The sequence below is a fragment of the Artemia sp. Qi Xiang Cuo genome, chromosome 5 (assembly GCF_049724085.1).
Source record: "Artemia sp. Qi Xiang Cuo chromosome 5, ASM4972408v1, whole genome shotgun sequence".
NCBI classification, from domain to species: Eukaryota; Metazoa; Arthropoda; class Branchiopoda; order Anostraca; family Artemiidae; genus Artemia; species Artemia sp. Qi Xiang Cuo.
Genome location: NC_142798.1, coordinates 81,700,751 through 81,725,333, shown reverse-complemented (window position 1 = coordinate 81,725,333; position 24,583 = coordinate 81,700,751). Strand labels below are relative to the sequence as shown.

At 37.0% G+C, this 24,583-nt stretch overlaps 1 protein-coding gene across 1 annotated transcript in view; it reads left to right on the top strand.

The window, feature by feature from the left end:
* LOC148952619 (follistatin-related protein 5-like) overlaps positions 1 to 24,583 on the top strand; it is a 183,543-nt gene that overhangs the window by 5,345 nt on the left and 153,615 nt on the right. Inside the window, exons 2-4 of the mRNA XM_089089239.1 lie at positions 10,985 to 11,063; positions 20,454 to 20,571; positions 21,735 to 21,992. Of these exons, the coding sequence (XP_088945365.1) occupies positions 10,986 to 11,063; positions 20,454 to 20,571; positions 21,735 to 21,992 (454 nt within the window). The 5' untranslated portion in view covers position 10,985. The remainder of the gene's footprint in view (positions 1 to 10,984; positions 11,064 to 20,453; positions 20,572 to 21,734; positions 21,993 to 24,583) is intronic.

Below are 24,583 nucleotides of genomic sequence, written 5' to 3'. Positions count from 1 at the left end.
CATAGAAAACTATTTTTTATATGTCTGTTGTTATCAAGCTGTTGGTATCAAAGCTGGTTTTCTGGTGGTTCATCACTTTTCCTGGTAGGTAATTGTTTAAGAACAGTATTAACAAAAAATAGAATCGTGATGTTTTAGTTTATCATAAATTAGGACCATGATCGGAAAATCTGTAGAACCAAAAAGGATTAATCAAATTTCTATCTGAAAATTCTTCCATTCAGAAGGATAAGGGGGCTCATCAAAACCCCATAGAAAAAGATTCATCACAGTAGGCTTAAAAGCAACTATTATGATACTGTCTTTATTACATCAGTAAGAAGTCAGTTTTTTTAAGAATTTCAACTGGATTAGTACTGGGTTTAAAACGTGTTTTATTGTTGTTGTTGTTTTGTTTTTTTTTTAATTCTTTGTATTAGTTCTTTGCTGGTGTTAGATAATCTTCGCTGGTATTCATCCTAAAAATAATCCTTTACACTTAAAATGGGTGACCTGACCTGTCTTATAATGGCTTAAGATTCCACAATTGCTTTCAGGAATAAGGTGATAAACTGTGAATAATTTCACATACAAAACTATATGAAATTAAAGCACAAATTTCACAACGGAATTTTAAAAAGTAATCTGTTTTTTTCACTTGGTATAGTCAAGAAACGAGCCTCGAGACAAAACTCTATAAACTTAACAATGCAAAGTAACCTCTTCGCGTTCTTAAAGTAGACTGAGAGGGAGCTACCCTGTGAGTTTTTCCCGACAGGAATGAAGAAGAGGCGCTAATTTAAATGGCACCGATTTTGCACAAAGGAGTTAGAGGCAGTACTAAAAGGATAAAAAAAATAATATCCCGTCAGGTGCTGATAGCGTGGTAAAAAAGTTTTCGAAATAGGGTAATTGCGAAGTTGGAGATATTTATTGAAGATTTTGAATACGACTTTTGAAAAAAGGGAAATACCCAATAATTTTAGGAGAACTTATATTGAGCATATTCATAAGAAAAGTAGAAGAGTGCGTTTTATGTTTCTTAAAGGCATTAGCTTGATTTCTATAGGCATCAAATGACTTAGCATGATGATACTTATTAAATTAAAACAGGTTGTAGATGAGGTCTTAAGAGAAGAACAGTTTGGTCTTATGAAGGGGAGAGGATGGGACGACCAGATTTTCCCTCCTAGACTAATAATTGAGAAGTGCCTGAATCATCAAACCATTTAGTCCTCAGGTTTATAGATTAAGAACAGGCATTTGATTCAGTCAATAGAAGAGCCTTAGTGAAGGTCCTATCCTTGTATGGTCTAAAGATAATTGCATAAAGGTGACTAATGATATATACGTGAATAATATTGCTGCGATCAATGTAGAAAGGGACTTTAGTAGCTGATTTGGTGCTGAACAGGAGGTAAACAGGTTTGTGTCCTATCCACATATATATCAATTACTTTAATCGACTTTGTCATAAGAAGCACGAAAAACGCTTTGGGAGAGCTTGGATCAAAATTGGAAGGTAAAACTCTCCAAGAATTAGATTATGGAGTGGATTTGAGTGACTTAGATAAAAGTATTAGCGAAAAGAATGAGTTTTGGAGGTTTTGAGGCTCATCATGCAAAAAAAGGTTAGATAATCAAACTGTTCTTGGGAACGAGCTGTAGGTAAGGAGTGACTCGGATCAATAGTACTCTATAAATTCTGAAATCGATAGATACATCCAAAGAATCATCTTATTATGCTGATTCCAAATACATAAAATTCCTCAGTTTAGTGCTACTCATAAATAGTTACGAGCCTGAGAAAATTTGCCTGATTTTTGAAATATGGGGGAAGCACCACCTGAAAATCAAGAAATACCAGAGAAGTACCAGAGAAGCATACTGTAGAAGTCTCAAGCTCCTATATGCAAAAATGCGGAATTTTGCTATTATTTCCAGAAGACAGATCACGGATGCATGTTTATTTGTTGTTTTTTTTTCCAGGGGTGATTGCTTCGGAATAATGGTCCTAGAAGATTTGCAGAGGATGCATTCAAACGGAAATTCAAAGTTTTAGTGCCCTTTCTAAGCGACCGAAAAGATTGGAGGGCAACTGGCTCCCCTCCCACACCCCTTTTTCCCCAAAAGTTTCTAATCAAAATTTTGACATAGCCATTTTGTCCTGTATAGTTGAAAGATCAAATAATCATGTCTTTAGGGGAAAAGTGACCCCTTTACTGAAAACGAATTATGTTACAAATATTTTATTTTGTATTTAATACAACATTGAAAATAAAAATAAAACCTCAAGTGAAATAAAATCTTGAACTGATGAGCTTTAGACAGTAATATCCTCATATACCAAACATTCAGCTGAATTTGATTATTTCTTTCTAAGACTCTTCAAGACCCATGGAGTTTTCACAACAAACAAGAGTTTGGCTACTGTCTCCTTCCCTAATTGTAAAAGTCTAAGGTCTTCTGCGTCATTGGTGCTTTATTGCAAAGGAATTATACTAAAAATATTTTCTTTTGTAATTATTCAACATTAAAGACAAAAACAAAATTACAGTGAAATAAAATCTTAAACTGATGAACTTTCACCAATTAATATCATTACATATTAAATTTTAATTTCAACTTTATTTGTTCTTTTCAAGATTAAATGAAAAAAAATACTGACAGTAAGGAGTGACATTAACATTTAAAAACAACATGAATTATTCTGTATATGAAAGGGGCTGTCTCCTCCTCAACGCCTCACTCTTTGCGCAAAAGTTTGATTCTTTGTCACAACTCTACTTTTTAAAACAATAAAAACTTTAGGGTCAAGAGCGAGGTGTTGAGGAGGGAACAGTCCCTTAGTATACAGAATAATTTCTATTTGTTTTAAGTTTTAATGTCGCTTCTTACTTTAAGTTAAAAAAATAGTTTTTTTATTTAATTTTTGATCATTTTTCTACTAATGCAGGTTTGAAATTGGCCCACCATACATAAAAAAAAATGAATATTAATTTTAACAGATTTATTTCGCATATGAAGGGTTGCCTCCTCCTCAATATCTTGCTCTATACGCTAAAGCTGTTAGCACTGTAAAAAAGTTTACTATTCTAATTAAACGGCCCCCATGTTTGAGTAGACGCTCTTAGGGAATCGGGACAAACAGTCAAACTTTACTGTAAAGAGCAGGTATTGAGGATGGGGCAACACTTCATATATGGAATAATTTCTGTTCGTTTTTCAAATAATACCGAAAAATCTGGCTCACCCTCCATAAAAAATACACCTCCCTGTCACGGAAAACTCCTCCGTGGAAATTTCATCCAATTTAAATTGCACCCTCCCCCCTCCAGTCCAATTCCCTCCAGGCATTTCCATCCTCGCTGAGAATCCTCCTCCCTGTGAAATTGCTTGTGAACGATTCAGCCTGAAAAATACGGAATAATTTCTGTTCGTTATAAGTTTTAATATCGCTCCTTATTTTGAGTTAAACATGTTTATTTATTTAATTTCTGAATGTTTTTCAACTAATTCAAGTTCGAATTTGGCTCATCGTCCATTAAAAAGAAATTGTATATTAGTTTTGGCAGATTTATTCCGTATATGAAGGGTTGCCCCCTCCTCAACACCTTGCTCTTTATACTAAAGCTATTAGCACTTATAAAAAAGCTTCCTATTCTAATTAAACGGCCCCCGCATTCAGTAGACGCTCCTAAAAAAATGGGACAAACAGTCAAACTTTAGCGTAAGGAGCAAGGTATTGAGGAGGGGGCAACCTGCAGGTCCCGCAAGACTGGGGACCTTGCGGTCAACTCTATTCCCAAGAAAAATCGATGAATCTGAGACCTAGAAGAAAAGTTGTAACGGCTACGGCGTCCCCGTCAAGCGACGCGGCCCCCGTGTTGGTGCGGGTGTCGAGAAGTAAACAAGCCAGCCATACTACGGCGTTCCCAGCAGGTGACGTGACTTCGAATATGACGGCGAAGTCGAAAAATCCTTTTCATGCCATAAATCTAGGAAAACCTACTACAGTCATTAAACAGGCAAAATCTAGAATAAATTTTGGATGTTGGAATGTAAGATCCGTCAAACAAGAAGCCACGCAAGTTTTTCTTGTCCATGAGATGGAGAAGTTCAACATAGACACACTTTGCATATCCGAGACCAGAATTTCAGGTTCTGGCTCCATAGTTATTACAGCTCCTGAAACGCTACATCAATTCCATTTTTTCTACTCCGGAGTAGAGGATAATTCGGGACTCCACGGAGTTGGTTTCATCATGAACCAAAGAACCAGAAATGCTCTCCTAGAATGGGAACCAGTCTCCTGTAGACTTGTCAGAATCAGACTAAAAGGAAACCCCGCAAATGTGTCGATAATTCCTACCTATGCCCCCACCCGTGACGCTGCTGATACGACCAAAGATGATTTCTACGGCAAGCTGCAGCAGCTGTCTTCTTTTGTTGCCGCACGTGATTACTTGATTGTTGCTGGAGACTTCAACGCAAGAGTTGGTCCGTCTGACCAAACCACAAGACAAGTCCTGGGAAAATTTGGACAAGGTCACAGATGCGAGAATGGGCAAAGGTTGGTAAACTAAGCCTTGATGAACCACCTTGTTGTCAACAATACCATATTTCAGCACAAACCTAGCCACCTTTTAACTTGGCATTCAAATGACGGTGTCACTAAGGCTCAAATAGACTTCATTCTCGTACGCCAGGGCTGGAGAAGCTCCGTACAGGAAACTCGCTCTTACAACGGCGCGGACACAGGCTCGCAGTCTGGGTCTGACCACAGGCTCGTTGCTGCAAAAATTTTGCTACGTCTTGCAACTCGGAGAAAAAACAAGCCCAAGGCCGGATTCGACATTGGTAAGCTCCAAGACAAAGAAGTTCGGCAGGCCCTCAATTTGGAACTGACTAACAGATTTGACGCCCTCAGTTCTGATGAAAACCAACCCTCGAGAAGAAATGGGAGACCTTTAAAACAGTGATGACAGAGACTACCGATGAGATCCTAGGCCGAGCAAAAATCAAACGACAGCACTGGATTACTGCTAGGACCATGTCAATAGTCAGTAAGCGAAGACAAAAGATGAGCGGCCCTAAAGAAGAAACAAAAGAGCTGCGCAGACAGGTAAAACGCTCTCTCCGTCTGGACCGCCGTTAAATGTGGGAAGATGCTACCGTGTCGTTAGAGAAAGCAGCACGCTCACATGATACCCGCAAGCTTTACCAGATCCTGAAAGAATCCTTTGGTAAGAAAGCTGCTGTCTCAGATATAGTCAAAGACAGATCAGGAAAAATCATCAGTTGTCAGAAGAAGCGCTTAGCAAGATGGAAGGATCACTTTCAGATCCTCCTAAACCCTTCCCCATCATCCGCTCCTGATGCTTTCCCACCTGCCGTTTCTAAAGAACCCTACGATGTCGAGCTGGATACACCGACCAGAGCCGAAATACTAAAAGCGATCAAGACCCTGAAGAACCACAAAGCCCCAGGTGAAGACGGCCTCCCCCCGGAAGTGTACAAACAGTGCCCTGAGGTCACTGCTGAACAGCTCCATGGCATTCTCGAAGAAGTGTGGAGGACCAATTCTTTCCCAAAAGATTGGAAGACATCAGTCATTCTCCCTTTTTATAAGAAAGGAGATAAAACCGAATGCAAAAATTACCGCAGAATCAGTCTTATAGACATTGTGGTCAAAATATTCGGGATCATACTCTTGAACCGCTTCAAAGGGGCAAGGGAGGAAAGAACCCGAGGAAATCAAACCGGCTTTCGGCCAAGTAGAGGCTATACTGATACTATCTTTGTTCTTCGCCTCATTATCCAGCAGTTTGAAAGGTAGAATCTACCTCTGATCTTGATGTTCCTGGACTTTATTGCCGCCTTCGACTCTGTCACTCGCCAGAAACTTTGGAAGATCCTAGAGAATGACGGAATGCCACTGAAGTTTGTTGAACTGATGAAGGCATACTATGACGCGTCAGTGTGCCGAGTTCGAGTCTATGGTGAAGAAACTGAAGAATTCCTGGTTGATTTCGGAGTAAAACAAGGGTGCGTCCTCTCTCCGACTCTGTTCAATTATTGCGTCGATTGGGTGCTTGAAAATGCACTGTCGTCCTATCCAGGAGTTCAGATCGGACAGAATCTTTCACTGACTGGCCTCGATTATGCGGATGATTTTGGCCTACTGTCAGACCCCGTAGAAGCTCAAAACATGCTTGACAACGTGGTGGCCTGGGCAGACCTGATCGGCTTGAAAGTCAGCACAGAGAAATCGAAATTCATGTCTATTAACCACGACACAGGACCATTCACACTAACTGTCAACCAAGTTCAGTTGGAAAAAGTCAACCGTTTTACATACTTAGGCTCCCAAATATGTATTGACGGATCTTCCGACGCTGATATCCAACAGAGAATACAGAAAGTGCAGACAGTCTTTGCCTCCCTTCGGAAACCCTTATGGAATCGCCGCGAAGTCAGTGTCCGAACGAAATTTCGAATCTACATGGCACTAGTCCACACCGTTCTCCTTTACGGATGCGAAACATGGTCGGTAAAAATACAGCATGAGAATACACTGAAGGTGTTTGAGCATACCTGTCTGCGAAGAATTCTCAGAATACAGCTGCGTGACCGTATCTCCAGCGCGGATCTACGTCGAATGTGCAATATTCAGAGAGATGTGGCGCTCACTATTAAAGAACGCCGTTTGAAATGGTTGGGCCATGTATTACGGAAGCCGGCAGAATACCTGCCTCGCCAAATACTTCTAGTCGAGCCTATTAGCTCCTGGAAGAGACGCCAAGGAGGACAGAGGAAGAACAGGTGGAGCCTGGCCAAGTCAGACCTTGAACCTATCGGGGGATGCAGAAAGCTTAGACACAGATTGTCAACTCCGTTGCACGCTTTTTCAGAGCAGCTGGCAGAAGATCGCTCAACATGGTCCAAGAAGGTCTCCAAGATCATCGATGCCGGGCGAGGTGGAAACGCCTGATTCCCGCCACAAGTACAAGTACAAGTAAGAGGGGGCAACCCTTCATATATGGAATAATTTCTGTTCGTTTTTCAAATAATGCCGGCAAGTCTGGCTCACCCTTTATGAAATATACCCCTCCCCCTTATGGAAGGCTCCTCCGTGGAAATTTAATCCAATGTAAAGTGCACATCCCCTCCCTTCAAATTCCCTCGAGACATTTCCAGCCTTGCTAATAACCCCCCTCAACCGTAAAATTGCTTGCGGACGATTCAGCCTGAATAATTTTTCTTAGTATTCTTACATTTGAATAGGAATTTCATCTCTAATCGGTTTCTTGATCATTCTGGAAATGTTCCCTTCCGTGGAAATTATTTCCCGGAAATTAGAACATGCAGAATAAGGCTCCTGGATAAATCCCCCGGATCATCTCGACATGAAAAATTTGGCAAAGAGAATGTAAAACAATTAAAATGAATTTTTTATAGTAATTCTGTCAAGTTCCCCCAGTATAACATTTCCCCTGGAATATTCACCCCCCCCCCCCAGAAATTTCCCTTCCCAAGGAAGACTCTCCTTATAGAAACCCACCCCAGGCACAGCCCCCCCCCCAAAAAAAAAATGTCGGTATACTTTCCAGTGAGGAATACTATATGTCAGGCACGTACGCAGGAATTTGTTTGGGGGGGGGGGGGGGCAAATACTTCAAACCCATTATTCTGTGAGAAAAATCAGAAAATTATGGGGAAATGAAAAAAATCGTGAGATTTCGGGGGATGGGCCCGGGCCTAGAGGCCCCCCCCCTGCGTACGTCCCTGCTATATGTAAACAATGGGCGAATGTCATATTTCACAGGCCTCTCACCACGGAATTGGGGGGGGAAGTCATTTTACACCTAAAGATATAATTATTTGATCTTTCAACTATAATGAACAAAATGGCTATCTCATATTTTTGATCAGATAATTTGAGGGAAAAATGGGCGTGGGAGGGGAGCTAGTTGTCCTCCAATCTTTTTGGTCACTTAAAAAGGACACTAGAACTTTCAATTTCCGTCTGAATGCGCCCTCTCCCAATCTTCTACGATTATTATTTCGATACAATCACCCCTGAGAAAAAAAAAGTAAAATAAACATGCATCCCTGATCTTTCTTCTGGCTAAATAGCCAAATTCCTCAATTTTGCAGATAGGAGCTTGAAATTTCAACCGTAAGGTTCTCTGGTACGCTGATTATGAATTATTTCCCGGAAATCAAAACACGCAGAAAAAAAAACCCTGGATAATTCCCCTGGATCATCTCCACATGAAAAAATTTGCAAAGATAATGTAAGATAATTGAAAAGAATTTCGTATAGCAATTCTGTCAAATACCCCCAGTGTAGCATTTCCCCTGGAATATTCACCACCCAGAAATTTATCTCCCTAAGGAAGATTTTCCCTATAGAAATCCACCCCATGCACAGCCCCCCTCCCCCAAAAAAATGTCTGTATACTTCCCAATAACAAATACTATACGTAAGCAATGGGCGAAGGTCATAACTTACAGGCCTCTTCCCACGGACCGTGAGGGGTCATTTTACACCCAAATACATAATTATTTGACATTTCAACTATACTAAACAAAATGGATACCTCAAAATTTTGATCAGATAATTTTGGAGAAAAATAGACGTGGGAGGGGGCTCAGTTGCCCTCCAATCTTTTTGGTCACTTAGAAAGAGTACTAGAACTTTGCTTACAAATAGAAATTTGCTTTTAATTAATTTCCTTTTAAATGCACCCTCTCCCGATCTTCTAAGACCATTATTTCGATACAATCACCCCAGGGCAAAAAAAAAAGAAACACGCATCCGTGATCTGTCTAACGGGTAAAATTAGCAAAATTCCACATTTTTGCAGATAAGAGTTTGAAACTTCTACAGTAAGATTCTCTGGTGTGCTGAATCTGATGCTGTGATTTTCATTGATTCCTTTAATTTTAAGGGGTGTTTCCACCTATTTCAAAAATCAGGCAAATTTTCTCAGGCTCGTAACTTTTGATGGACAACACTAAACTTGATACATCTTATTTACAAATATAACCTGATTCCAAATATATTATGTATATTATATACATAATATATATGCTGATTCCAAAGAATCAGCATAATGAGATGATTCTTTTGATGTATTTCCGTTGTATAGTTTCGACTACTTTTGAGCCGAGGCGCTCCTTACTTACAGTTCGTTTCCACGAACTGTTGGACTGTTCAAGACACATATAGTTTTCAGTAAAGCGCTAATGGCGCAGTAGGCTTTTAACTTAGAACTTTCAATTTCCAATCAAATGAACATCTTCCAAAGTCTCTACGACCATCCTTTCCATATCTTGAGGCGTTATTATATAATACCTGGACTATTTTGAAGAAAATGGCTATCTCAAAATTTCGATAGGACGCATTTGGGAAAAAGAAGGTGCGGGAGGTGGGGACTAATTGCCCTCTGATCACTTTTGACTCTCAAATATACAGCTTGTAAACAATTTGTAAATTGCATAATTTACAACCCTTGCCTCTGAGCATTGGGGAGTAAGACATCTCGGGGGGGGCTTAGATGTTGAAGTTTTTGACTAGTTTGAAGAAAATCAGTGTTATTAAATTTTGAGTATTTATAGAAGTGGGCAAATAAAAAGGGAAAAGAGGGGGGGATAGCCGGTTGCCCTCTAATCCTCTTCGACATCCCTTCAACATTACTAGAAAGTTTCAACCAAGTACCCTCAGCCTATTCTTAGACATTGCTGATATTCTCTTTCCCTACCAGCAAGGACAATGTGTGCTTTGCCTGTGTTTGGCATTCCTCTAACTCTAAACATTTCCTTAGAGCTTCGTCACAATATTCTAAGTTTTTTTGAAGATCCAGGATCAAACATGCCCGCTTTTCTTGATAAGAGACATTATATGTTAACAACGGGAAACTTGCATAAATTACAGCCCTTGCACAGGGGCGGAGGGTTTGTCAAACTTTGAGGTAGAGTCTTTTGGCCTTTGGACTATTTTGAACAAAATGACTATCTAAAAATTTTTGTATGTAATATTTGTGGAAAATACCCCTCCAAAGTTTATTCAGCCATCCCTTCCATAGAAACCTTATATATCAACAATGGGCAACTAGTATAACTTACAGCCCTTGTCCGGGGGTGGGAAGGGAGGTCATCAACCTCGTAGGCATATTGTATTACCAATGGACTATTTTGAATAAAGTAAATTTTTCAAAATTATGATCGGGACCATTTGGGGAAAAAAAGTGTATAGGGGGGGGGGCTGTTTGCCCTCCAAACACTTTAGACTCTTAAAAAGAGAACTAGAACTGTCGAGTTCCAATCAAATGAGCTTCGTCCAATGTTATACGACCAACCCTTCCACCAAACCTTTGTGTGTTAACACTGGGAAACTTGCATAACTGACAGCCCTTGCCCCGGGGCTTTGGGAAGTTTTGTCAACCCCGGAGGCATAGTTATTTTACCTTTGGATATTTTGAACAAAACGGCTATCTCAAATTTTGATCAGATGCATTTGGGAAAAACAGGGCTGGGGCTGTTATTTGCACTCTGATAACTTTTGACTCTTAAAAGGGGCACTAGAACTTCTGATTTCAAATCGAATGAGCCCCTCTGAAGTTAATACGACCACTCCGTCCATATGAAGAACCTCTGGGGAAAAAACAAAAGTAAATAAATTAATAAATAAACCATATAACATTGAAGCCTTATGGCTCTTTACTACAGGCAACGCTATAGCGTTGCCTCGAATTCAGGTTTATAACGTCTCGAAAAACAGACAAACCCCCTGATAAAGATCCTGTTGTTATATACCGAGTGTGTACTAGATAAGTGTAGTTTCTCTTAGAATAAGATTTTAGGTATGCCTGTTTATGTAGTCTTCACTTTAATGTTAAGGAGTAAGTCGTGGAGATACTGATTTTAATTCATTTAGGTTTTTGTAGTCTAGCTGCTACCCTATGGCTCTTTCTAGTAAATTTATGTCTATTTATAGAATGTCTCGTTCAGTGGTTGTGACTTTGCTAGCAGCAATGGCAATTATATTTCAAGTTACTGACGGATCGAGTAGTGATGTAAGTAAATGAATTTCTTTTTATTTTCAGGAACATCAATAGAGGGTGGGAGCAGGGCTTAAGTTACCCCGTGAGGCCCCCCCCCCCCGCCTAATATTTTTTTTATTTCTTTGAAAAAATAACGTCTTTGTTTTTTATTTTTTTAATTGATAAAACAGGAAATTATCCTCTCCCCTTAGACTTTGAAAAATAGGTTTTTCCTTATTCCTTATATTTCCTTGAATTCACGTCCCTTTGATGTCTTGACCTCGCTTTGGACTTACACATATTGTCTTGATAGATGCTTTTTGGCTACATAAATTTTCATCTAACATAACTGTCAAACTTATTACTTTCCGTTTATTTGTTCAGAATGTAATACGGGTCGCCGAAAAATAATTTAGATTCTGATGGTTCCAACATTATCTTGATATTACTGCAGATGGTGATACAGTTCCTTGTCTCAAGCAGATTTACCTACAACGGTCATTCTTGGTAATAACGTAGCTTAAGAATGTTATTAGTTGGAGATCAATGGGGATCTTTTTTTTTTTTAAGCAGATATTAGTGCATGTTTCCTTGGTGCACTTTTGGGTCCATGATAATAACAGACGCTAAAAAGGCCTAGATCCAGGGCCGGATTTAAAGCTTTGAAACTTCTAGGCCCAGGCGTTTTGCCACTCCCTTTTCGCGAGATTTTCAGGGATATCCTCGGAAATTTAGAGATAGCAGAAGCACCGAACAGAATGCAAGTGATGAGCCAAAAGTATTAAAACAGAGAGGTGATGCCGAACTCTCAACTGCCATTCTTGGGAGACATCTGAAAGGAGGAATTCCTTTGTTGTTTTAAAACACTTTTCTGTGAATAGGTAGCGCGGGGGTAAAGTGCATCTGGCACTTTGACGATAAGTCACACCAGCCCAGTTTTTGTTAAGAAAAAATCACTCAGTGATAATTTATTGCGCCCCTTTGCATTGTGCGCCCCTAGGCCCGGCCCTAGTGGGACTATTGGTAAATACTTGCCTGCGTACATTGCTGTTTCCTCTGCTACCCACCCTGATTTTGGACCAGCATTTAATACCAATAAAAGGAACACAGACTCTCCTCTTCTCACGTCCCTCGATGCAAGACTTAAAAAGAAATAAATAGCACTAATACCAATGATTATAAATAAGAAGAAGAATAACTAAATACAAGTAGATATTAAATATCACCACGAAGATAATTTTTTTTTTTTTTTTTTTGAAGGAGCCATGAGACCCACATGGTCACATCTGCTGTTGAATTCATTCATTTTTGTAGCACACGTAAAGGAAAATTCCAACTAGCTTCTGTCAGGAGGGGGGGGGGGTACTTGAATTTTTGATGAAGATTACGTGTTCAAATTGGGAATCGCTAATATTAGTGATGACATTCTTTTAAATGATGGTGTACAGGCAGGCCTGCAAAAAATTGAAACAAATAAGTAGTATATGATAGTATATAAAGTGGTGACATTGATTTAAATGATGATTTGTGTTGTCAACTTTGACTTTAAGTTCTGTACCATGCTGCGAGGCCGTACCCAGGATTTTTTTCAGAGGGGGTTTTACTCAAAGATTTTTTTTCGGGGGTGGGGGGGGGCTACACACAAAAAAAAACTCAAAAAACGCATCCAAAATTGGTTTAAATCCATTTTTGTTACGTTTTTACGAGTCAAAAAAACATTTCGGATGGGGTTCAAACCCCCCTAATCCCCCTCTGGGTAATGCCTTGCCATGTGGTGAGTTTAACCTCTGTAAATATGCTTTGAAAGTAGATTGCCAAATTGTGGAACAATATCGAAGGCGAGGCTTAATAAGATGAAATAAAAAAAAAACCTTCTTAGACTGAAAATAAGGAGCAGCATTAAAACTTAAAATGGATAGAAAAAATTTTCGTACAACCAAGGGGATGCCCCTTCCTCTATCCTCGCTCTTTACACTAAAATCTTGAAAATACATTTCATGTAAATTCAACGGCGCCCTTATGTTTGAGCAGCCTTTCTTAAAGAATTTTGGCGAAAAGCCAAACCTTAGCGTAAAGGGTGAAGGTTGAAGAATGGGCAGCCTCCCTCATGTACGGAATAATTTCTGTTCCTTTTAAATTTTAATGTTGCTTCTTACTTTTAGTTGAAAAAACTTGTTTTTTTACTTAATATGTAGCCGTCTTTCAGATCATACCGGAAAATTCCCCCGCCCCCTTTTAAAAATCTCCACTGGAATATTCTCCTCGGAAACTTTCCTGCCAGGGAATATTCTCCCTAGGGAAAATTCCTCCACCCTAAAAATCAGCCTGAAAATTTTCTATAGGTTTCCCAATAACAAATACTATATGTGAACAATGGAAAAATTGTGAAACTTATAGCCCTTTCCCCTGGGACTATGAAGGGTCATGCCATCACAAAAGGCAAAGTTATTGGAACTTTCAAATATAATAAATCAAATGGCGACATAAAAATTTTGATCAAATATCTTTGGGGGTGGATAAAATAGACGAGAGTGGGTGGCTAGTTGCGCTCCAATCTTTTTGGTCACTGAAAAAAGGCACTAGAACTTTTGATTTACGATCAAATGAGTCCTCTCTCGATCTTTTGGGATTAATGGCTCGATACGATCACCCTGGGAATAAAAAAAAAAAGAAACACGCATTCGATGATATTTCTTCTGGCAGAAAGAAATGTAAAATTCCAGATTTTTGTATATAGGATCTTGAAACCTCTACATAAGGATTCTCTGATAGACTGAGTCTGATGGTGGAATTTTTATTAAGATTCTTGACTTTTTCGGGGTGTTTCTCTCCCTCCCTTTTGAAAATCAGGTAATTTTTCCCAGGCTCGTGCGTTTTGATGAGTCCCAGCTTTTGAAGAGTAACATTAAACTTAATAAACAAAAGATTAGGCTTAATTTATGGCAGTTTTACGCTGGAAAAATTATCTGACTTAATTTCTTCTCATCTTTGGTATAATGCAGCTACTTTTCCTTGCGAAAATTCTTTTGTGGAAGAATTTTTTAAAACTACTAAAGAAAAAGATACACCCCTGCATCCTATGTGAAAAATTGATTTTCTTTTTGTGCTAAGTATGGGCAGGGACACTGTTAAAGGGGAAGAGGGCCTCCCCACACCAAATTTCCAAGGTGTTGAGGCATATCACCGAGATTTTGGAATTTAGTTTATGTTTTTAGCTTAATTAATCAAAAACTTTTTGTGTAAAATAAATTTTTCAAAAAAAAAAGCAAAGAACTCCATTAAACTAAAAATTAACACAAATAGAATGAAATGATCTACCAAGCATACAACTACTTCAAATGAGTATCAATAAATAAACGAAACCCAAAACAAACAGAAATGAAAATAAGGCAAACTCAAAACCAGCAGCAATTAATCTGAATAGGGTTCTAAACCCTATGCTTTCTAAAAGCCACAATATAATTTGTACTTTACTGAGAAAAATTCAAACGAATTACTGAAAAAAATCTGCATTGTCAGTTTAATATACATATGCTGATATTTCTTCCCTGAAACCTTAATTAATTTTTATTTTCTTAAAGTTATTAAGTGAAAACATTAAAAAAAAATTTCTTCAGTAAAGTAGGCCTACAAATTATAAAGGGCACTAGCCACTCCAATTTACAATCAAATGAGCCCTTTTTGAAGTTTCTACGACAACTCCTTCGATACGAAGTGCCCTGGTCTAAGACCAGAAATAAATAATACATTGTGCCAACATCGGTCTTTTCTTTACTTAGGCAGCGCGGTTGCGCTGCCAATGATTTAGCTTATGTGTCCACGATTGTCGGTACAGTGGCTGATTTTGTTGGCACATTCTTTATATCCCCCATCCAAACTCAAACCTCAAGCTGCGTTCATGAGGATGGGGGACTGTTATTCTCGTAAATGGGATTTTCTGTAATGGTTACTCTAATGGTGTAGTTTTCATTTTGATCAGACCCCAATTTGTAGTTTTTCGGACTGTTTATTGATGTCCAACAAGTTTGTTTTCAAAATCACCTTTAATCATTGATATTAATAGAAATAATAGTTATCACTTCTGAATCAGGTTCAAATTGGAATTTCTCCTTGATTGACAGTTTTTTGTTTTTTTTTAATACATGTTAAAGTTTTCAGTTGCTACGGGTTCGAGTTGCTCCCTCACTAGTTTGTCCCTAGGAGACCAACCATGATTCCTATCATTATAGAATGATTATTTCAGGTAGTGTTGATTGTTTGTAAGTCAAACTTTTACTATTATTAGAGCTGAGTCAGGAGAAGTCTTCTTGAAATGCAGAAGAATATTCTTTTTTATTGTCTAATTTATTATTTTGTCTTATAGATAAATGCTTATATAAACATAATCATTGCTAAATATTTGCAGATAAAACTTCTCATAAGCATATTTATTGCCTGGAGGGAATGTTGTTTGATTAACAATCGAATTTAACAAAAGTTTATGTACCTATACCAAAAAATTTACCTCTGAACTAAAGAAAAAGAAGTACCTATATAAAAATTAATTTAAAAAGACTTTTTTCCACAAAATATGTTTTTCAAAGAAAAGTAAAGAGCTCTATTAAGCCAAAAATGAGCATATATAAAGTCAAATAATCTTCCAAGTTTAAAAATAACTAAATAAAAAGCTTAAAACTTGCTCCTAACGCAAGTTTATGGGATCAACCTATTTTGCGCCCCCCCCTAAAAAAATTATGGATCCGCCCCTGGTAGGATGTCCCAAAAAACGAAAATTTCCAGTTATTACAAATTATGATTCTTTATTTCGACAAGGGCTTACAACAATTTAAGATCCTTCAAAAGAAAACCAAAAGTTCGAAGCTTTATAGAAACAGTTAGTTAGAAATTGGACTTGCTTTAATAATTAAATATCTTTGGAAAGACATCAGTATGAAAAGACAGCATAGTGTCTCAAATTGTCTGCGATTAGAAGACAAGCGATAATGAGAATCCATATAAAAGCCTGCCGTGTACTGAGTGCCGGGGCCCGGTGTCGAAGCCACCGGTCTCCCGGTACTATATATATTTACATTTATATATATATCTATATGTATATATATATATATATATATATATATATATATATATATATATATATATATATATATATATATATATATATATATATATATATATATATATATATATATATATATATATAAAACATTTTCTACTACCTTAAAGAAATAAAAAAATATTTTTTCATAGTTGCAGTTTGAAAAAAATTTTCTGTAGCTTCAGAAAAAAACTAAAGAAAACAAAACCAAGCTTTCTGTAAGACAACAAAATGTGATTAGCTTACAGGAACACGTCACAGATATAAATCAACAAAATCAAAGCACACGTACGACCTTAGAACTATAGAAAAACAATTTCTTCCTTTTCTCTCTGAAGACCCTTACGTATTTCTTGCAAACCTGAAATCTGTTGTTTCTTCTCCATTTCTAATCTTTTTTCTAGTGCACTCTGAATGAACTCTATAGTAAGAAGTCTTCTAAAGTTACCGCGGAAACAAAATTGTTTGGTTTCTCTTTGGAAGAGGCATATAATCAATAGTCAAAGACGCATTAAAATATAAATGTATTACATGAATAGATACCATATAATCCAAAAAAAAAGCACTGTAACTGAACTCGCAGACCTTCGGTAAGACTGGGTCAGTTGAGAAAAAGCGATAACCAGAAAGAAATGAAGATTAAAATCTTCCAATTTAAACAGTTCTTACCCATGCATAAACAAAAACAAAAAAAAAAATTCTCGGAACATTGCCGCTTTTCTTAAAGTTAAATCTATTTTTTAGTCAGTTTTTTTTTATTATATAAATTTTTTTATGAAATCAATATTATGGGTTGACCATGATTATTACTACGGATAAGAAATAAATCACTTTATTTTTCCTTCGGAAGAACCCTCGGCATAACAGTTCAAAAAGCTACTAAGAAACATAATTAAGCCCTTTGTTCAGTTTTCTATAGTTGCCACGGTAACAAAACTGTTTGGCTTCTTTTTTTCTCTTTTTTTAGTAAGTGCTTAATCAATAGTAGAACACACATTTTGACTATAGAAGCTCAACGTTGAAAGCTAATGAGAAGCTGAAATTACCTTACATAAGATGTTAAGCCTATTTACTATTAAATAGAAAAACAAGCTTTATCAACTGAAAGTAAGGAGCAGCATTATAATTTACAACAACAAAAAATTATTCGGTAAATAAGGAGAATGACCTCTCATCGGCTCCTTACTCTTTACGCCAAATTTTTACTTCTTGTCTAAATTCCTTAAAAACAACTGCTGAAACACAATGGCCGGTTTGGTAAAAGAAGCTTCTTTAAAGCAATAAACAATATTAGCGTAACAAGCAAAGGATCAAGGAGAGGGCAGCCCTCCTCGTGTATAAAATAATCTCTGTTAGTTTTAAATTTTATGGTTGACCCTTACTATCATTTGAAAATAACTAGTTTTTCTATTGATTTTCTGATCGCATTTAATTCATGCCGGGAAATCCCTTTACTCCTTCGTGGAAACCTCACCCAGAAAATTACCCATCCCTAAAAAAAATTCCTTTCATGAAAAATTCCCAAACGGAAAATCTCTTGCGTGTAAAATCCCCCTGCCCCTGTTGGAAAATTCCTCCTGAACAATTTGCTTCTCACTCAAAATTCCCCAGGAAAATCTCCCCCGGACAATTCCTCCTGGAAAATTCCCTTCAGGAAGCATCCTCCCCATGGAAAGTTTTCCCTGTGGAGAATCCTCCTGGTGTACCCCCCCCCCCCACAAAAAAAAACATAAATTTCCTAATTACAAATACTATATATAAACACTGTACAAACTGCATAGCTTACAGGTCTTTCCCCATTTTGCTGAGAGAGGTCATATCATCCTCAAAGGTGTGTTATTGGCCCTTTCAACCATGCTGAACCATATAGCTAACTCAACATTTGATCGGATCTCTTAAAAATAGGTTATGGAAGGGCGCCCTTCTATATTTTTGTCACTGAAAAAGGACGCTAGAACTTTTAATTTTGGTTTTTATCAGCCATTAGTTTGACACGATTACCCTTGAGAAAAAAAAATATAAAAAAGACAACTTTTTTTTAACTGACATTAAGAAGCAAAATTAAGGCTTCGAACGAACAGAAATTATTCCATATTTGAAGGGAATCCCCCCCCCCCGCGATACCTCGCTGTTCAAACTAAGGTTTTTGAGTACTTTCAAAAAGCTTCTTATTCTAATTAAACGGGCCTTGGGTTTCAGGAGTCTTTCCTCAGGAATGGTGACAAAAAATCCTACTTTAGCACAAAGAGCAGGGAGTAGACGAGGGGGCGTCCTCCCTCATATAGAGAATTATATCTATTCGGCTCAAATTTTAGTACTGCTCCTTACTTTCAGTGAATAAAACTTGATTTTTTTTTTCTGATCGTTTTTCGAATAATGCCGGGAAATTTACGTTCCCCCGAAAACTTTCCCACGAATATTCCTTTCATGGAAATTTCTTTTCCCTTTAAAATCCCCTCCCCCCCCCCCCCAAAAAAAAAAAATAATCGGCCTGTAAAATTCTCCTGAGCCTTCTTTCATTTGAAAAAAAGAATTGTTTTTATTTAATTCCTGATTACTTTCCAAATCATGCCAGAAACCCCTCTTCCATGAAAATTTTCAGAGGACCGGCCCCCCCCCTCTTGTGAAAAGTTTCTTCCGCGGAAAACTTGACGAGTGGAAATTTTTCCCGTAAAAAATTTAAAGCCCTACCTTTTTGCAAACAGGAACTTGAAACCTCTAAAGTCGGTTCTCTGATACGCTAAATCTGATGGCGGGATTTTCATGGATTCTTTGATTATTTATGGGTGTTTCCCCTCTTTTTCAAAAACTAGACATATTTTCTAAGGCTCATAGCTTTCGATGGGTAGCATGGAACTTAATGAATTTTATGTATTTGGGATCAGCATTAAAATTAGATTCTTTTTATGTATTTATTGTAATTAAATTCTGTTATTAGAGTTTCGGTTACTGTTGAGCCGAGTCACTCATTACTTACAGTTCATTACCATGAACTGTTTGAAAAAAAAGACATATCCGTGATCTTTCTTCTGGAAAAAAATTATAAAATTCCTCTTTTTTGTATATAGGAGCTTGAAACCTCTACAGTTGAGTCTTCTGATAAGTTGAGTCTGATACTGTGATTTCCATTGAGATTGCTGGATCTTTTGGGGTTGTTTTCCCGTGAATCGATAATCAGGCCAATTTTCTCAGGCTCATAGCTTTTATTGGGTAAAATTAAACTTAACAAATTTTATATATTTATAATCAGCATGAAAAATAACAATTTTGAGGTATTAATTGTTATTAAAATTTATTCTTTTTTTAGAGTGTCAGCTACTATTAGCCCTTGTCGCTTCTTTGTTACAGGTCGTTATCACGAACTGTTTGATGAATGTAAAAGTGAAGTGTCAAACTAACAGAAATTACAATTTAACAATAAAGTCATAGTTAATGTGGACATAGGTTACTCATAATTGGGCCCCTCCTCTAATGCAATGAATGTTATTTGAGATTTACTGAATCCATAGAATGCTCTTGAACAGTTTTCCTTTTCTAACTACAATATTAAAAATCAATTACTGGAAATTAAATACGATTAAACAGCCCTACTTATAGCCCATCAATTATATAGACTAGAAATCTTCGGATGATTTAGATTTCTATAATGTGTAATGTTTCTATTTTCCCGTCAGTGTAAAGGGAGACAAAGGGTGCACTGACCAAACATCTCCACTTTCGTCTTTTTAATAAAATGAATTAAAAATATAATAATGAAGCTTGTTTCAACAATGTCTATCATTTTTAAATAATATTTTAGTAAAATAAAAAGGGGGAGCAAGAAGAATTAGATCAGTAAATAATTTCTTAGACCACACTGCTTTGGGCCGAAATATTCGGAGTGTGTTTGTTTAATTAAGTGTTTATATTATTGTATTTATTCACTGCTTTATCAAGATTAAAACCCGTTTTTTTGGGCCCTTTCAGATTTGAAATATACATCTTTCTATAAAAAAAAACAAGATGAAATAAAAAATCAGGAAAGTAGTGGGGTTTAAGACCCAATTTTTGTATTTAATTACACCAAAGTTTGCCACTTTTTGGATCGATGTCTTTTATTTTAACAAATTAGTTTTATTTAGTCTAGTAAAAACACAAAGTAGTTTACGAATCTAATTGTTTGTAGTGAAGCATCTGAAAGAAAAAAGCTGTAGCTTAGGAAATAAACCTTTTTATTCCATTTGGAAAGGCCCGTGATCGCTTTTAATAAGCCTTTCTTTGAACCAAGAATTTGATTATTTTCTCCCCTCCGTGTCATTTCCCACAACTAACTTGATGGATTTTTCTAGCGACATCATAGAGATGCTACTTACGAGACAGTCCCACCGTGGCCATTCCCAAATCAACCTCGTTATTCGGCGCAGAGGAGTGGAGCACTGCCTTGGAGCCTGGATCAAAATTCTCCTGGTAATATATGGCTTGATTAGGCCAATGGGAGGCCATTAGGTTACACTTGGGAAAAGTTATGATGATCATCTGTCGTGTTTTCTTGTAACAATCGATAAGGGATAGGCAGTGTTATTACGACTTTGGGATGGCAGATATTCGAGTACGAATTTATAGAATATTGATCTGACGAGGTTCTTTGGGTGTATTTTTCATTCGTTTGAAAAAATACTGCTCCTGGGGAGGCATTTTTATTTTCAAAGCCTCGCTATGTGGAAATAAACTCTACCGTAAAGACAAAGAGAGCTCCCTAGTATTTAAATTATGCTATTTTGATATCCTTGGTACTTTCAAAAGCAGTTTTGATTTCAACAAATATGCCAAGAGCATCCTCATAATCAACTGGGGTAACTTGCCAATTTTCAACGGTAATTACCAAAGAGAGGCAAAATTTATTTTGGTTTATTAAAATTCTTAAGAAATTTCAAAGACAATCGACCCTACTCCCTCTAAAACATTACTTAGCTTAATTTCACTTGCCCTTTCTAATCAAGCCAGACAAATTGGCAAAATAAATTTGGAAAAATTAGTAGAAAATTGATTTCCCTAGCTAGGCCATATCTTAAGGATGAAGGATTGCATATTGGCATAGATTTTTATTTTTGGCTATCTATTTGGGGGCTAAATGAAAAGTGTTCTTGAATGGAGTAGGAAGAGGTCAATAGAATTGACTTAAAGAAAACTGGAGCATCGGGGTAAAGACTGAAGCTTTAAATAGGTTGGAGCGGAGGAGGATCATGCGCAGCTGTGTTGGCCTCAGGCAGTTTGGTGTTACAGAAAGCTGGTAGAAGCAATTTAAAATCTGAGGTACTCGAATTTTATTTCGCAATCTATGCTGACGTGAATTACTATTGATATTATTTTAAAAACATTTTTGTAAGAACAATAATTTTCTTAGCTTGAAGAATCCAGAATAAGATACAGAAGCCACGTGCCCTGTTTATGATAGATCTGAAAATACTTTTACTATATTCTACTATATCTAAGTCTTTGAGTCCATGAACTTAAAAAGAAGCATATCAGCCATAATATTAGAAAAAAAATACTTTTAAAGTAACAAACCTTGTAATTTCATTGTGACTAAATAACTATGAATACGGACAAACCACCTTCTATTTTTCCAGAGAATCCATGTGACTCAGTCTCATGCCCTAGAGGAAGAGAGTGTGCTGTGACAGACACTGGTGCAACTGAATGCATTTGTTTGCAAAAGTGTCCAAAGAAGCATCATCTGGTGTGTGGCACAGATGGTGTTCTGTACTCATCCCACTGTGAGCTTCATAGGAAAGCATGCCTAATGGATAAAGCTGTTGGAGTGGATAACTCGTTCAGATGTCTGAGACCGCCGGTTTATAAGCAATTTGAAGAGTCACTGAAATATGGTAATATTCTTTTGATATTATTATTATTGAAGCTAAGAAATTAAAAAAAAGTAAATAAAACTAATGTCTTATGAAAATATTACGAATAAATTTTGAATTGACAAGTACAAAAACATTGTTTTAATTTTTATTTCATTTTCTCTTGTATAGATGGCATAAGAACGTTGTTTTTTCCATTAGTTGTCATTTCTCTGTTTGGTGAACCCTGTTTATATTTTCTGCTGATTTGAAGCGTATACTTCATATTCTTTAAATGTAGGTGTTTTATTTGAAGCAGGCTTTTTTCCGACATTTTCCGTGGATCCACTGTGGTTGCATTTCTGTGAGTGAAAAATTCATTGGCTTGACATTTACAGAGCATAAGGCTAATGTTACAAGATGGTTAATTTTCATGATTTAAAAATTCGTAAATGCTGATGAGATGAGGTCATTATATCTGCTGGCGAAAGTACCCAGTGAGCCATGACCTAGTTTATGACGCTGATGGTGTTTTGTATTTACCAAAGTATAATCACCTACGGAACAAGTACTGACAAAACTCTCCAAAAGTGACCCCGCGTACCTCAGCACCTCTAGACGCAAAGTACTGTACTACTTAATCGCTCCGAGCCAATAAATAATGCTAGAGCGTGATTCAGGCGACGAGTGACCGGGATGAATTGTGTAACTACGGGTTTTAGTTGCCAGATTCGCATAGGTATACAAAGGGTCACTTTTTTTGTGTGGAGAGGATAGGTTTTGTCAGTACTTGTTCCGTAGGTGATTATACTTTGGTATTTACTGAGCTTCATAAGACAAAAGCAATTTTTTCCGTGTTCAGGTCTGATTCTTTGAATCTAAAGTTGGGCAGCAGAATATTATTTTTTGTACCAATGAATATAAAAGTATTTAAAAAAGGGGATGCTCATTGCTAATTTTGGTGCTCATGAAAATCCCTCAAGTAATTCAGATCATGGGCGTAGGGAGGGGGGGGGAAGGGGGCAGCTGCCCCCCTAGACCTTCAAATTTACATTAGATAAGGCTGAAAAAGCGGATGGTTTGGAAAAAGCAGTTGATAAAACTCCATTACACTATCGACTGCCCCCCCCTAGACAATATGCTGCCTAATGCTGCCTACCCCCATGATGCAGATGCTATGATAGTTCCTCCATCTATATAGGGTACAAGTGGGATTATTAGCTGCTAAAACAATTGTGCTAAAAAGCAGAGTCCTACAATATATTTAAAAGAAAATAGACCACCCTTGATACATTCCCCAACATCCTCCAAAAATGAAGGAACTCCAAATATAAAGGTCCTACGCTACCTTCACTTATAAAGGGTACTAAATCATTATTTGTTAAATATCGTTCTGCTTGGAGCCCTTCAAGACATTAGTATTAGTGGAAGAAAGCTGGTAGCGAATCTTTATTTACGCACTAATACCCCCTCCCCCCTATAACCAAAAATGTGAAACCTATATATATCCATAGTTGAACTTTCCGAGGGAAAAGAAGAAGACAGTCTCCTAGAATCCTCACCCCCTCAGAGCTAATCTTACAAAATTGTCAAATATGAAAAATTTTTGAACTGATACGGTTTCCAAGGAACACAATGAGCTTCTTTTTTTTAAAGAAATACTATCCTGCCATCTATTTTTTGAATTTAACACTAGAACTGTCAAGCTGCTAACCCGATTTTACTTCCTAGGAATCCCCCTTCCCCATATGGGAACCAAAGAGTCAATTTCAGTGAGAACCAAAAAGTAAATATATTGTGTAAATATATTTTTTCTAAATTTTAGAACCTTTCAAAACATTTTGCTATCACGAACAATAGGTGTGGTATTTTGCAACTTGTATTTGTCTTCACTTGTAAACTCATTGATCAATATGATCAAACTCATTGATCATGATCAATATTTACTCAATAGTTTGTTGTTATAGATGATCTTATAATTAGTTAGTCAATTAGTTAGTCAATTAGTCAATTAGTCAATTTAGTTAGCATAATTAGTTAGACAATTAGTTAGTCAGCATAGAGAAGAGAGGGCTTAGGAGGAATAGCAGCTACCAGAATTTTAGGGTCTGTAGCATTTTGCTTAACAATAAAACCTGTTACTGCTTGATAGTACGCCCTTAGTAATCGGCTGACTCTTATATTGCTGTTAAGCACCTTAACCCAAATGTCTATCTTATATTGGTTGTTCTTGTAACCTTCTGACAATTTTTTTTGTTCTGCAACATAAAATAGGGGAAACCACAAATTAATTGAGCTTGAATGTTTTAACTATTTAAAATTGATCCTAGGAGAGATAAATATCGTTTTAATAAGTCTTTTTCCAGGTTTTTACGAGAATTGATTCCATAAAATCAGACAAAAAGTCAAAGCTTTTCGTAAAGAGTGAGGTGTTGCGGAAGAGGCAATCCCCCTCATATACGTAATAATTTCTTTTTGTTTTAAGTTTTAGTGGTATCCTTACTTTCAGTTGAAAAACTTGTTTTTCTTATTTAACTTCTGATCGTTTTTCAAATAATGCCAGTAAATCTGGTGTCTACTCTATGAAAAAGTACCTCTCCCCACAAAAATCCCCCCATGGAAAGTTCCTTAAA